Genomic DNA, 15,229 nt, shown 5'->3' with positions numbered 1-15,229 from the left:
ATCTCGTAGTTTAAATGCGTTTATTCCACAGCATTAACTAGAAACTACAGTTCCCAGTATGCAAAGCGCTGATGCTACGTCACTGCCTACGTGTTCGGTTAGTGACAGGAACACAGGAGCAAGAAGCAGCAAGTCTGGAGTTTTCCGTATTAAAAAGCGATCTAGGAAGTTCGGTGGTTCTGCTATATTTGCAGGTAAGTTCTAAATAGACATTTATGGATTTTAAAGCGAAACAAGGCTGTTATGTGCTAGCTAGCTGACCAGTGGAATGACAACAAGGCAGTCGAATTTTTCTGCATGGCTCTGTAGCCAGTAGCTAAAGCTAACTTGTAACGCTGGTTAGGGTACAAAAATAATGGTGGGGGTTCAAAAATAAGTAATTAGCGAATGTTAGCTATGACTATGAATGACTAGCTAGTTATGTGCCGTTATATCGTGGCATGTCTGTTATTGTTGGAAAAACCACAACGTCAAAGCATGACTTGGTACCGAGTACCAGCTCAATATCATAATCGCAAACTGAGTTACCTAAGTTAAACCTAAAAATATTGAGTTTGTATCCTATAGCTAGCCACTTCATCATAGTAATGCTAGCTGAATTCAGTAGTGAGCCTGCTTGCAGAAATGAGAAGTTAAAAGGGAATTCTGTGTCGCACGACACCAGCAACATTACGTCATCCGTGTATTATGTCTGTACTTGGGTGGAGATAAAATACACATGATACACATACACATACACGTACATGTACACATCCAAGTCTACAGACTAAATTTACAAATGTGTAACCTGTGAATGAAATATAAAAATGAGGCTAAACGATGGGTTTACACGGGAAATGTCAACTACTGGTGCCCCCGTAAACTCAAGGGGAAAAACCTTCAGATGTTTGAACTATGTTTGGAATCCGAAATGAATGCTCAAAAGCCGAGACTGGTGTCGGACAGGAGCTGAATCTTTAAAATCTTAAAATGTCGGCATGTAAAGGAAATGTAATCACAATAGAGCATTAAGCCACTGAAAGATGGATATTTTGCTTTGCAGTGCATATCTTTCCACCGATTGCTGCTTGTTTGTGATAATCTCATATTGAGTTATCTACAACACTTATGTTTGTCTCCCAATACCTTTGTCCGTTGCAGCGCAATGTTGCCGACCAGCTCCTACTCGCCACTAAGCCAGGACAACGGCAGTCTGAACAGCCGGGACGCCGCGCGCCACACGGCTGGCGCTAAGCGCTACAAGTACCTGCGGCGTCTGTTTCGCTTCCGGCAGATGGACTTCGAGTTCGCGGCATGGCAGATGCTCTACCTGTTCACCTCCCCGCAGAGGGTCTACCGAAACTTCCACTACAGGAAACAGACCAAGGACCAGTGGGCCCGAGATGACCCCGCCTTCCTAGTCCTGCTCAGTATATGGCTGTGTGGTAAGTGCATTACAAAATGATGGAATTACATTACAAGTATTTCGCTGATTTAGATATTGATAGTTTATTAGACTAAGCAGGCGACAATCCCCCGGGGCAATATAGGGTTAAGGGCCTTGCTCAAGGGCCCCAACAGCTGCATGGATCTTATCGTGGCTACACCAAGGCTTGAACCACCAATCTACTAGGTCCCAGTCATGTAGCCACTAGGCGACAGGCAGTACAGGGTTACAAGCGCAACATCACACCTCAGGTTGGGCTCCAGAGCCCCACCAGCTGGCTGACCGGTTGCACAGGGTGGGTGTGGCATCCGCTCCAGTTAAACAGGCACGTCAGGCGGTGGCCTTACCTCCCTGGTGAACAGTTTGCTCCGCCCTTGCGGCGAGCGGCGAGCTGGCACAGCAGAGTGACGCCGAGGAATGAGACGAGGCTTTAGTCGTGACATCGTGTGGGCACGCTCCAGCATTGGTCTGCGCGTTCTCACGGCAACCCCTGTGGCTCCTCCCCCTGTACTGCCCCAGCGGACGGAAGATGGAGGAGCCCTGGGACTCTTTCAGAGCGAGGGTCCGGACTGCGAGGGGCAGAGAGGGGCGAGGCGGCACTGACATCACACGGACTGCAGACATGAGCTCACCTTTGGAAAGCCAGGTTCCTGTCGATGAACCAGCCGTCTTTGTCAGAAGAGCGTTTCGACGGGGACATGTTTTTTCAGACCGACTCGACCTTTTAAGATCTTTACGAGTTCCTCCGATTTAGTTGTGAGGGAATCTTTTACCTCCAGCAATTAATAGAAGTGCACATTACAAGGTGTACAAGTTGTTGGTTACAAATTTAGGATTTTATTCATCCAAATACTTTTACTTGCTTTTTTGATGATACCACCACCCTGAAACGTCTTCCCAGTGGGAAGCCATAATAAATTACATTATTGAATGTTTCATTGTGTGGGCATTGTTATAAAGCAAGTAAATTAAAGTCTTATTTCGAATTTAATTTGTCAGAAAAAACCTGCTTGTTCCTCTCAGGCTCAGGCTGTGTTTGGTTTGCGGGTAAAAGACAACATCGGCTACGTTACGAGAGTTACAATTATTACTACATAACAAGCCACCGAATAAAATAAAAAAACGATGCAAACTTTATTTTTGCAGTGCTTCCCAGCAATAGAGCACAAAGCGTTTTACACAAACAAAAGGAAACACAAGAGACTGATCTGGTTGTGATCATAACAGAATCATAACTGAAAAAGCAATGAAACAAAGAAAGCCAGTGTAAGATTGTTGCAATTAGAGAAAAATAAGAGACAGCTGAAAGTACAAAATTACGTTAGGCATATTAGACTGAAGCAATGTGAAATGTCCATAAGTCAGTATCCACACCTTTTGCTGGTAGGCGACAGTGGTGTCGCACACAATTCAATCCCCCACGCCCCAATACGCTTCCTCTTGGATGGTTCCCTTTCACCCGTGAGGTTCTTCCTTGTTGAAATGAACTGGCAGTGCCTCTGGGCGCAGTGATGTCAGTGCCTCTGGGCTGAGCGCAGTGATGTCAGTGCCTCTGGGCTGAGCGCAGTGATGCAGTGCCTCTGGGCGCAGTGATGTCAGTGCCTCTGGGCGCAGTGATGTAAGTGCCTCTGGGTGCAGTGATGTCAGTGCCTCTGGGCTGAGCGCAGTGATGTCAGTGCCTCTGGGCGCAGTGATGTAAGTGCCTCTGGGTGCAGTGATGTCAGTGCCTCTGGGCTGAGCGCAGTGATGTCAGTGCCTCTGGGTGCAGTGATGTCAGTGCCTCTGGGCTGAGCGCAGTGATGTCAGTGCCTCTGGGCGCAGTGATGTAAGTGCCTCTGGGCTGAGCGCAGTGATGTCAGTGCCTCTGGGCGCAGTGATGTAAGTGCCTCTGGGCTGAGCGCAGTGATGTCAGTGCCTCTGGGCGCAGTGATGTCAGTGCCTCTAGGTGCAGTGATGTCAGTGCCTCTGGGCGCAGTGATGTCAGTGCCTCTGGGTGCAGTGATGTCAGTGCCTCTGGGCGCAGTGATGTCAGTGCCTCTGGGCGCAGTGATGTCAGTGCCTCTGGGCGCAGTGATGTAAGTGCCTCTGGGTGCAGTGATGTCAGTGCCTCTGGGCGCAGTGATGTCAGTGCCTCTGGGCTGAGCGCAGTGATGTAAGTGCCTCTGGGCGCAGTGATGTCAGTGCCTCTGGGCGCAGTGATGTCAGTGCCTCTGGGCGCAGTGATGCAGTGCAGCTCCTCTCCCTCTCTGCAGTGTCCACGGTGGGCTTTGGCTTCGTGCTGGACATGGGCATCCTGGAGACCCTGAAGCTGCTGCTCTGGGTGGTCTTCATCGACTGCATCGGCGTGGGGCTGCTCATCTCCACCCTCATGTGGTGAGGCAGGGGAGCGCGTCTATCTCTCTATAATTCCTGCCCTGTGATTGCTAATATATATATATATATATATATATATATATGCGTACGCAATGAGCGTCACTTTTTATTCTCGTAGTTTCACTGCTCACAGATTAAATTAATTCACTGGACACTTGTCGCATATCTCTCTCTCTCTCTGTCTCTCTCTGTCTCTCTCTCTCTCTCTCTGTCTCTCTCTCTGTCTCTCTCTCTCTCTGTCTCTCTCTCTCTCTCCCCCTCTCTCTCTCTCTCTGTCTCTCTCTCTGTCTCTCTCTCTCTCTCTCTCTCCCTCTCTCTCTCTCTCTCTCTCTCTCTCTCTCTCAGTGCTGCTCAGCTCCACGTCCTGCGGGCCACAGTGCGCTCCACCACCAGATTTCACTCATTATTTTACCTGCTTGGTTCAGATAATAGGCGAATCAGTGAAATCAGGTGGTGTAGCACACAGTCGGAAGAAATACCTGCAGACACTGCGGCCCACAGGACGGGGAGTTGAATAGCTCTGCTCTCTACTATACTGTCCAATAAAGCTAAAAATATCTATAAAAAAATAAAAATAAAGATGAAATATTTACACCTGTGTGTAATTTACTCGGGATCCCTCAGTAAGATGGCTGCTGTGGTGTGTCGTGACCGTGTGGGCTCTCTTCCCCCGCCCCCCCGTCTTCAGGGTGGTAACGAATAAGTACCTGATGAAGCAGCCGTGCAAGGACTACGATGTGGAGTGGGGCTACGCCTTCGACGTGCACCTCAACGCCTTCTACCCGCTGCTGGTCATCCTGCACTTCCTGCAGCTCTTCTTCATCAACCGTGAGTCCCACAACACTGCACTATCAGCACTGCGATGACAACACTGCACTATGAGCACTGCACTATCAGCACTGCAATATCAGCACTGTGATAACACCACTGCACTATCAGCACCGCGATGACAACACTGCAATATCAGCACTGCAATAACACCACTGCACTATCAGCACTGCGATGACAACACTGCAATAACACCACCGCACTATCAGCACTGCGATGACAACACTGCAATATCAGCACTGCAATAACACCACTGCACTATCAGCACTGCGATGACAACACTGCAATAACAACACTGCACTATCTACGGTGCAATAACACCATTGCACTATCAGCACTGCAATATCAGCACTGCAATATCTACACTGCACTATCTACACTGCAATATCCACACTGCATTACCGACACATGCAGCCCATTATTTACACCAGTTAAAAGGCCCCACACTGTATTTGTGTCCCAATGGAACGTACTTAGCCTCCATGTCAGAACATGTTTAATGTCCCTGCAAAGCACATTGGAAAGAACACACACAGACACAGACACAGGTGCTATGTTAATGGCTGCATTTAGGAGTGCTGAGCTGTTAAATCAGTGTGTCAGGAGCTGAGCAGAGGCATGGGAGTCTGCACCTGCTACGGCGCTGGAACACACACACACACACACACACACACACACACACACACACACTCACACACACACACACACACACCCTCTCTCTCTCTCACTCACACGCACACAGACACACACACTACACACACACACACACACACACTCACACTCACACACTCACACTCACACACTCACTCACACACTCACGCACACGCACACTCTCACACACACACACACACATGCACACTCTCACACACACACACACACATATACACACACACAGACACACACAGACACACACAGACACACACACACACATATACACACACAGTTACACACACACACACACACACACAGTTACACAAACTAAAGCTCACATCACACAGACTGGCGGATACACAGACTGACAGGTGTCTATACTGACTTATGGACATTTCCTTGACGCAGCTCTGCCCTGACCCCCTTCTCTCCCTGTGTTATAGACATAGTGGCCATAAGTGCAGACTGGTTCGTGGGGTACTTTGTGGGGAACACACTGTGGCTGATTGCCATTGGCTACTACGTCTACATCACCTTCCTGGGCTACAATGGTGAGTACTAACTTGTTACCATGTAGAATAAACTACCATTTGCCCAATGAAAACCAACCTCTGTTACCATGGAGAATAAACTACCATCTGCCCAATGAACATCAACTCCTGTTACCATGGAGAATAAACTACCATCTGCCCAATGAACACCAACCGCTGTTACCATGGAGAATAAACTACCATATGCCCAATGAACACCAACCGCTGTTACCATGGAGAATAAACTACCATCTGCCCAATGAACACCAACCTCTGTTACCATGGAGAATAAACTACCATCTGCCCAATGAACACCAACCTCTGTTACCATGGAGAATAAACTACCATCTGCCCAATGAACACCAACCGCTGTTACCATGGAGAATAAACTACCATCTGCCCAATGAACACCAACCGCTGTTACCATGGAGAATAAACTACCATCTGTCCAATGAACACAAACCTCTGTTACCATGGAGAATAAACTACCATCTGCCCAATGAACACCAACCGCTGTTACCATGGAGAATAAACTACCATCTGCCCAATGAAGACCAACCTCTGTTACCATGGAGAATAAACAAGGAAATGAACAACTATCAGCAGCTTTGTTAGAGGAAGGATTGTGCGTTCAGCTACTCCATTACTCATGACTGTTGTATAGGATGATTTCAAAAACTAGATACGTAAAAAAATGAATGTCTACTGCTGGAGACTTTAGCCATTTCACATTTATTAAGAAACTGGTTAAAAGCGTTTTCTGCTACAGAACAGCCACCCTTTAAAAAAAAAAAAAAAAAGATTTTATGAAAAGCGTCGGTACACAAATCCATCACAGAAACTTCTCTTCGGTTTCAACTTTCCCCAAGTCGTAAACATGGTGCCTGTCTGGCAGTTTATTGGTCTGAAACAGGGGCAGTCTTCTTCCCCTCTCTGTGACTGCCTCTGTATCGCTCTCCCTCTCTCTCTAGCTGACATACTTTCTCTCCCTCCCTCTCCCCCAGCACTGCCCTTCCTGAAGAACACAGTGGTGCTGTTGTACCCCTTTGCGCTGCTGGCCCTGCTCTACGTCCTGTCACTGTGCCTGGGGTGGAACTTCACCAGCGGCCTGTGCTGGTTCTACAAGTACCGCGTGCAGTAGGGAGCCTGGGGCCCGGGGGCCGGGCGCCGGGGGCCCGGGGGGGTCTGTGTCTGACGGACTGACCCAGTCCCCCCTGCTGAAGGGACGGTGTGACTGCACTCTTCCACAGGGCCCTGGGTCCTGCCCGGGGCCTGTCTGTGGAGAGCTGAGAAGGGTTTGCTTTTCCTCTTTTGTACATACATGCTTGTACATACCATTCTCACTGTAGATATCAAAACTTTGGATTGCTCAAAAAGGTGTATTATTATTATTTTTATTTTTTTTTCCTTTGGTTTTTCATATCTTTTTGATATGACCGATGCTCTGAGTTTAATGGAGGGGTGGGAGGGGTTGGTTAGCGGAGGGGGAGAGATTCTCTGTGTGAACATTCCTGATTCTGTCAGCACCTTCAATAAAGAGCCGTTTATTTTACCAGAAGTGCCCAGGAGTGACAGCTCTGTGGGGGAGAATGACAGCCCTGATTGATGGACAGCTCTGTGGGGGTGAATGACAGCCCTGATTGATGGACAGCTCTGTGGGGGTGAATGACAGCCCTGATGGATGGACAGTCCAGTGTGTTTGTGACATTGGCTGTAAGGGCAGTCGTCTGGCAGTCAGAGGGCTGCCGGTTTGATCCTCCTGGTCGGTGCCTTGCATGGCAGCCAATCGCTGTTGGTGTGTGAGTGTGTGTGTGGGCGGGTGAATGAGAGGCATCAATTGTGCAGCTCTTTGGGTAAAAGTGCTCTGTAAATGCACACCATAGACCATTTACTCGCGCTGTGAAATATAAATTAGCTTTTTATCAGATCTGTGAAGGACAGTAAGAGAACACAGTACCTGTGAGAACTGTGCTAGACAGTACCTGCAGTCCTTGAAGTTTTAAATTCTCCTGTGTTTTACCCCCAAAACTCTTACTGCCTCGTAAGCACTCCTAATTAGGTCTGTGCAATCATCAAATTACTGTCCTTGAGGGCCAAGAACAGTTTTCCACCTTCCCTTTACCTGGAGAGTCAGGTGTGAAGACTGTCTGGCATACCTGGCCAATCAGTAGCACTAAATCGGTCAGTTAATCACCCGGAAGAAAAGAAAACCAGGGCTGGATTTGGATTTGTGGGCCCAATTTCATGATCCAGGGGCTTGGGTTGTTGTCATACACAGTATGAACCACTAGGTGTCACTAAGAGCTTAAGGTGGCAGTGAACTAGCAGGGGAGCCACCTAACTTGCTTGATAAAGGAAACGTATTCGTGGGAGGAGACTGTAAAGAGTATCAACTGAGCCGCTATTGGCTGCACGGAGGGGGGTGTGGGTAGTAGAGACACAAAACCCACAAAACCCACTGTAAAACAAAAATGAGGCCTTTACAATGGCAGTGAGACACGTGTTCACTGTCGTTAAGCAGAGAGCCTAGCTGCCTCGCATCATTTTTACCTCAAAGCACAAAATGCTTTCTTTAGTGTACACAAAATGCTAAACTCAAATTGGCTGGTCTCAATGCAGCCACCTCACATTAAAACGCCGCTCACACGGTCAAAGGCAGACCGCTGAACCGGGTCACCGAATGTTCGTGTTCGTGTCGCCGTTCACCGAGCGAGACACCAGTGCAGGCGCTTTGGGAAGCGGCCCGGCGGCCTGTCTGAGGAAGCTGGGACAACAGAGACGGGGTCGGGGTCAGGGTCGGGGTCAGAGACGGGGTCAGGGTCGGGGTCAGAGACGGGGTCAGGGTCGGGGTCAGGGACAGAGACGGGGTCGGGGTCAGGGTCAGAGACGGGGTCGGGGTCAGGGACAGAGACGGGGTCGGGGTCAGGGTCAGAGACGGGGTCGGGGTCAGGGACAGAGACGGGGTCGGGGTCAGGGTCAGAGACGGGGTCAGGGTTAGGGTCAGGGTCAGAGACAGGGTTAGGGTCAGGGTCGGGGTTAGGGTCAGGGTTAGGGTCGGGGTCAGGGACAGGGACAGGGTCAGGGACAGGGTCAGAGACGGGGTCAGGGCTCGTTGGAGCAGGAGACATACCGTCGCAGGGAACAGGATTACCGGCGCAGTGATCGACCGCGTGACGGAAGCTGCTGGAGCCGTCGTCCAATCAAACGGAAGCTGCTGGAGCCGTCCTCCAATCAAACGGAAGCCTTCAGATGGACATTCGCAAGTCAGGATATAACATTTTGTATAGATAAATAGGTCGATGATTGCATTTATTTAGCACTTTACAGTGACGAGGGGGAATTCGCCTTAACCTCCACCAATGCATAGCACTCACCTGGGGGGTGCAATGGCAGCCATTTTGCGCCAGAACGCTCACCACACACCAGCTGAGGTGGAGAGGGAGAGAACAATGTTTTTGCCAATTGAATCAGGGGATGATTAGATGGCAGGTTGAAAGAGCTAGGGTTGGGAATTTAGCCAGGACACCGGGGAACCCCCTACTCTTTGTGAAGAGTGTCATGGGATCTTTACTGACCACAGTGAGTCAGGAGTGAGGCATTGGGGGTTACTTGACCAGATGGGAGATCGCCTAAAAACTCAACTGTCACTTAATTTCTGAGAATATAGGAATGTAGGAATATAACATTTTAAACGGTATTTACTAAGGCCAACTCTGCTCGGCGTGTTAAACATGACGGGTTGTTATTGGTGCGAGTCATCTTCGTGACGGCGCTTACCTGTCCTGTACTTCAGAGCTGAAAGCGGAGAAGCTTGTGTTGGGCGTGGTCACATTGTCTCCGCAGGACGAGCGGGGGATCTGGAAAGGACACTGGAGAAATGACATCACCCAGAAACGCATCCATCACTACTAGAGCAGATAACACCTCCAGGGAGTGGCCAGCGGCCAGCCAAACGGCATTCTGGCCTTTGTGCCGCGCGACTGCTGGATTGAATAAGTTCTGAACACAAAGGTTAGTTTTGTAAACATCAGTGAAGCGTGCAGCGTAATCCAGGAGGCGAGTCACAACTTGGTCACACCCGGGCGCCGTGGATGAAAGCCGATTGGTCGCCTTGCCGCGCCAGAGCACCAATGGTGAAATGCACAGTTGAGCGGTGGCCTGGAAGTACTGCGCGTTTCCGGAACTTTCCGGAACCTTCTGGATGCACTGCACAGCTCTCCTACAACCAGAGGCAGCACAGCCAAGGAAAAGCACTTTCATTACGCAGTAATCTGTTGAGTTTACTCATCGATTGCTTACCGTCGTGTTATTACAGGAAGTTCTTTCTGTGTACACGCAAATATGATAATTGATTGAAACTATTTTGATGGCATTACTGTATTCGATTAAATTAAACTTAAATCATAAATCTAATGTTTCAGTGCTGTGATCTAGTTTTGGCATGATGCACTGAAGCAGCCCGTTTTGTACTTCAATGAATGTGAATGTCTCCAGAGCATTCATTTCACCAAGTACAACATTTAGGATTTGATCCAGAAGTCCAACTAGACTCTGATAAATAATGCATAATATCACAGGATGCTTACCCAACAAAATGTAAAACGAATTCTACCATATTGATTAGAGTCCTCTTGCTCATTCCAAATTGCATAATATAAATTTTGAGTACGAGTATGAAATGGTATTTTCATACTCTGCTTTTATAATAATTATTTTGTGTTTGACAGCATTATTTGATCAGTTTTTTTTTTTTTTTTTTTAATGCAGCAATGCTGATGCTTCACTAAATATAGATATACAGTGGGCTCCAGAATTACTGGCACACTTAATAACAATGGAGAAACAAGGCTGCATACAAGAAACAACATACAGGGAAAATATGTACTTTTATTTCAATACATTGACTCTCATTTCTCAATGTTTTTTAATTTGGTAACACATTTTTTTCTGAAAATCATTCTGAAAACCATGAATTAACAATTATTGTAAATAAAATCAAAGTGAAATTAGCAAAACAATTTTACTTTAATTCTGTTAATCTCAGTCTAAAGCAGGGGTGTCAAACTCCAGTCCTGGAGGGCCCCAGTGTACGCTGGTATTTGTGGTTTCCCTTCAATCAGCAGCCAATTAAGTCCTTGAGAACAAGGTGGGTGGAATCTTTAGCCAATGAAAGACTTGGAAATGAATTTCTCGTGCTGACGCACACCAAAAACCAGCAGACACTGCGGCCCTCCAGGACTGGAGTTTGACACCTGTGGTCTAAAGGAACTATATTGTGTCATTCCATTACTTTCTGTTTCTATAGAGTATAAAAATAAGGTGACAAGCATGGACAATCCCTTTGTCAACCATCAGCCTGGGAAAAGCCAAAGAAACTGTCAATGCAGGGCAACATGAGCTCAGGTGGTAAGAGAGGTAAGAGCAAATCTGGCAGTCGGAGGGTTGCCGGTTCGATCCCCCGCCCGGGATGTGTCAAAGTGTCCCTGAGCAAGACACCTAACCCGTAAATGCCTTGCATGGCAGCCAATCACCGTTGGGGTGTGTGTGTGTGTGTGTGTGTGTGTGTGTGTGTGTGTGTGTGTGTGTGTGTGTGTGTGCGTGTGTGTGACTGGGTGCATGAGAAGCATAAATTGTACAGTGCTTTGGATAAATATAAATATGATAAATATATAAATGCCAGCCATTTTACCATTTACCATCACAAGTCGGGTTATGGGTACAAAAGAAATACAGAAATGGTTAAACATACCATTTAGCACTGTAAGGGCAGTAATAAAAAGGTATAAAACATATTGAATGGTTGCAAACTTGCCAGGGAGGGGATGCAAGTGCATATTATCCCCACCTACGGTAAGGAAGGTGTGGGAGGCCATAACTAACCCAACGATCACAGAATGTCAGAGATCTGTTGTGTCCTGAGGTCACCAAGTCTAAAAATAAATAAAACATAAAATGGTACCTCCATACCTACAAACTCTTTGGAAGGGTGGTAGGAAGGCAGCTCTTACTAAGCACAATAAACAAAACCAAGCATCTTGAGTTTGTGAAACCTCATTGGAATTGTGACTAGGAGTGTTTCGGCCAGATGAGGCCAAAATTGAATGGTTTGGCCAACACACCGTTGACATGTTTGGTGGCAAATAAGGAGTACCACCTCATTCCTACTGGCAAATAGAATTGATGCATTAAGTATTAAACCAATAATTGGGGAACCTGTTTTTTGGATCAATATTTTTTCACATTATTTAACATTTTTATTATTTTGCAAGACTTTTGTAAGATTCCATTGAATCATTATTAATATGTGCATATTTATCAAGGGTGCCAATAATTCTGGAGCCCATAAACGTTTTGGCACTGTGATTAAACTTTGTGGTATCTCTCATTTGAAAGTTCATTTTAAAATGGGACTTCACACAGTGCAGCGTCACAAACTTTGTACTGAATGTTTAAAAAGAACTGAGACACACTGAAGATGGCCAAATTCATTAATGATGCCAAACATTTTTTTTTTTATATCTATAAAAGCATGACTATAAAATGAACTATAGGAGCTTTAAGAAGAGAGATCAAAGTCCATATGTGAAGAATTGCAGGCACACCAGGGTTTTTATCATAGTAAGAAATTAAGACAAGCACAGAGTGTTGAGACGTATTCAGATGTATCCTCTTTATTTCAGCCAATCGCAGTGGCACAGACACACAGATGAAGTCACATGACCCACTGTGTGCGGGGCCCACAGGTGTGTGACAGATGTGGGGTGGGTGTGGCACTCCCACAGGTGTGTGTGTGTGTGTGTGTGTGTGGGTATGCGTGTGTGTGTGTGTGTGTGCATGCACAAACAGTAGACCTGTGTGTGCATGTGTGTGTGTGTGTGTGCATGCACAAACAATAGACCTGTGTCTGTGAGTGAATGTGTGTGTGCGTGTGTGTGTGTGTGTGTGTGTGTGTGTGTGTGTGTGTGTGTGTGTGTGTGTGTGCATGCATGCACAAACAGTAGACCTGTGTGAGTGTGTGTGTGTGTGTGTGTGTATGTATGTGTGTCTGTGTGTAAAGTAGGCCTGTGTGTGTCACTCAAAACCTGCTCCCCTCTTCAGAACCACCCCCTCCATGTCACGCACACAGATGTCATGTTACAATTATTCTACAATCTCTTCCCAAAATGTCAGTAATCAATGACGAAAAAATGCTTCTTAATTAGGAAAACATTTACAATCAACAGGAATGCCCATTCAACTCTTTTTTTCTGTTTTTTTTTTTTAAGTGACAGAAAGACAGTATTCTTCATAGAAGCAGAAATGAAACATTGTTTCCCTGTCAAACCTATTCTTCGCTGTCCTCAGCAGGACGCCATTTACTGACCGATTACATCAAGAACAAAACTGAGCAACAAGTCTGTTGGCTTTGGCCTGGGCCTTAAAGGAACCAATGCTATGGAAATGACGTCACGTAACAGGCGAACGGAGCATTTCAGATTGACAAAATTACCAAAATTGCTTTCTTCTTTAAGCGGCAAAAAAAATAAAAAAATTAAAATAACGATATTGCCGAGCATTTCGGCCCAAAACGAAGCACCTCCTTTCATTCATTTTTATTTCCTGATTGGAAAAATGTCCAGTGCCAAAATCGTGCTGTTACGAGTCAAATAGTGCTGAGTGATTAGCACAAGGGTTTTTTTTTTTGTTTAGTTTTGATTTCGAGTAGATTTTTTAAAATATATGCATGCACCATTAGATAATGGCTCAGTCATTTGCGTGTCTATAGGTGCAATGCATTATGGTCATTGTAGTTACAGTGACACTTATTTCTGCGCAAACTGTGTTGAGTAACTGTATCCGTTTATACAGCGAAATAAGACAATTAAAATAATGAATTGACACCATCGGTTCGATGATTTAAACTGCGAAAAAACACCGAAATGCAGGTTAATCACTCAGCACCAGAGTCAAACCGGGGATACTACGCGTATTCAGGCCTTTATCACAAGATAAATGTTCCGCTGTCCCCGCCCGCTTTGGGCCTGGGAAGTATAAGGCACACATGTCGACAAGTCTTCCTCGCGCCACACCGCCGGACAGCGCGTCGGAGGGAGACCAAGGAAACGTCGATTCCCAATTAAATACGGAGAATTGTTTTTAAACCCTTTACAGAATGAAACATAGAACATTTCACTACTCGTACAAATTATTTTCTAATAAATTAAGTGTACTTCATTGAACCCGAGGAGAATTATACTATTTAGACTACCTTCCGTTTCATCCTCCTCATCAGTTTTTTTTCTTGCAGCGTTTTTGTTTGTTTGTTACATAACACTTTGGTGTTACAAGGACGTAAAATAAACTCTCCAAGTGGGTCCAGTTTCAAAATTTCACAATCAAGCCCCATTAATTACCCAAGGACTCCTCCCCTGCTGTCCCAGTACAAAGCTGCTGCTCCACCAATCAGCAGGGAGGTCAGGGGTCACTGCGTCAGCGTCTCGTCCGTGTAACATGTCCGCTCGCACGCACTATGATTCGAGGGGAAATTATTTTCATGAGTCTACTGGACCCCCCCCCCCCCCCCCCTCCCCTCCCCTCCCCTCCCCACCTCAGAAATGGTTTTTCAGTACTGGAACCCCCCCCCCCCCCCCTCCCCACCTCAGAAATGGTTTTTCAGTATTTCAGTAGTGTCCACATTCAGGTGAGGTAGAAGGACGAGGTGATGGACGGACCCCGGGGTGCGTCGTCGTCATGGCTGCCCGTTCGGGCGGGGCGGGAGGGGGCGGGGGGGTGCGGGGGGGAAAGCCGTTAACCGGATCAGCACCACTGGAGCCTGCTAGCCTGCTACCTTCTTAATGTGGATCTGAAGAGGGAGAGAGAGAGGGAGAGAGAATGTTAACTATCCTTTATTTACGCTCCCCAAATACCATTGACATTACACAAACAAAAAGAGAAACAAAATAAAAACAAAACATTAACACTATTCCCTCAACCTTTCCCATGTGCAACAGAAAAGCTCACCTCCCTCCACTGAACATAAAACACCCTGGTGACACCACACACTCGGGCATTATACTTCCCCTGCTCATACCCCTGAACACAGCGGCCACATCTAGATCATCCCCTTCACCAATCACCTTTTCAGCTCCTATAAACTGCCACCTTAGCTTTTCCAATGAAATTAATAAATTGGGAGGGAGGGAGGGACAGAGAGGGAGGGAGGGAAAAAGGGAGAGAGGGAAAGAGGAAGAGGGAGGGAGAAAGGGAGAGAGGGAAAGAGGAAGAGAGGGGGGAGAGAGGGAGAGAGACATCGGAAATGTAATTACATGCAATTAGATGATGAAATTAAAGCAGGAACAGACAGATGGGCTCTGGAGTAAACTCAGTGAGACGCAGCGAAAACAGTGAGCTTCTGATAAGAGCCGCGTCAGCCTGGAGACGT

At 46.8% G+C, this 15,229-nt stretch overlaps 2 protein-coding genes across 4 annotated transcripts in view; one reads left to right on the top strand and one right to left on the bottom strand.

Moving 5' to 3' along the window:
* The first annotated feature begins 54 nt into the window (after positions 1–54).
* unc50 (unc-50 homolog (C. elegans)) lies at positions 55–7,262 on the top strand. The gene is made up of 6 exons (XM_061227022.1): positions 55–194; positions 1,141–1,424; positions 3,679–3,799; positions 4,488–4,627; positions 5,722–5,829; positions 6,813–7,262. The coding sequence occupies exons 2-6, from the start codon at positions 1,145–1,147 to the stop codon at positions 6,947–6,949; spliced, it is 786 nt and encodes a 261-aa protein (XP_061083006.1). The 5' UTR covers positions 55–194; positions 1,141–1,144; the 3' UTR covers positions 6,950–7,262.
* Positions 7,263–14,445: 7,183 nt separating this feature from the next.
* mgat4a (alpha-1,3-mannosyl-glycoprotein 4-beta-N-acetylglucosaminyltransferase A) overlaps positions 14,446–15,229 on the bottom strand; it is a 46,783-nt gene continuing 45,999 nt past the window's right edge. For all 3 annotated transcript variants that reach the window (XM_061225994.1, XM_061225993.1, XM_061225992.1), the window contains one exon: positions 14,446–14,650. In XM_061225994.1, coding sequence (XP_061081978.1) covers positions 14,624–14,650 — 27 coding nt within the window. In that variant the 3' untranslated portion in view covers positions 14,446–14,623. The remainder of the gene's footprint in view (positions 14,651–15,229) is intronic.

This window comes from Conger conger, chromosome 17 (genome assembly GCF_963514075.1).
Source record: "Conger conger chromosome 17, fConCon1.1, whole genome shotgun sequence".
NCBI classification, from domain to species: domain Eukaryota; kingdom Metazoa; phylum Chordata; class Actinopteri; order Anguilliformes; family Congridae; genus Conger; species Conger conger.
This window is presented reverse-complemented; position numbering and strand designations above follow the sequence as displayed.

What these genes read in the sequence shown, in the direction of transcription:
- unc50 (XM_061227022.1), top strand. Translation starts at nt 1,145, where the DNA reads ATGTTGCCGACCAGCTCCTACTCGCCACTAAGCCAGGACAACGGCAGT. An exon ending in GCAGCTCTTCTTCATCAACC is followed by an intron (nt 4,628 to 5,721) that starts GTGAGTCCCACA and finishes CCTGTGTTATAG; the next exon opens with ACATAGTGGCCATAAGTGCA. An exon ending in CACCTTCCTGGGCTACAATG is followed by an intron (nt 5,830 to 6,812) that starts GTGAGTACTAAC and finishes CCTCTCCCCCAG; the next exon opens with CACTGCCCTTCCTGAAGAAC.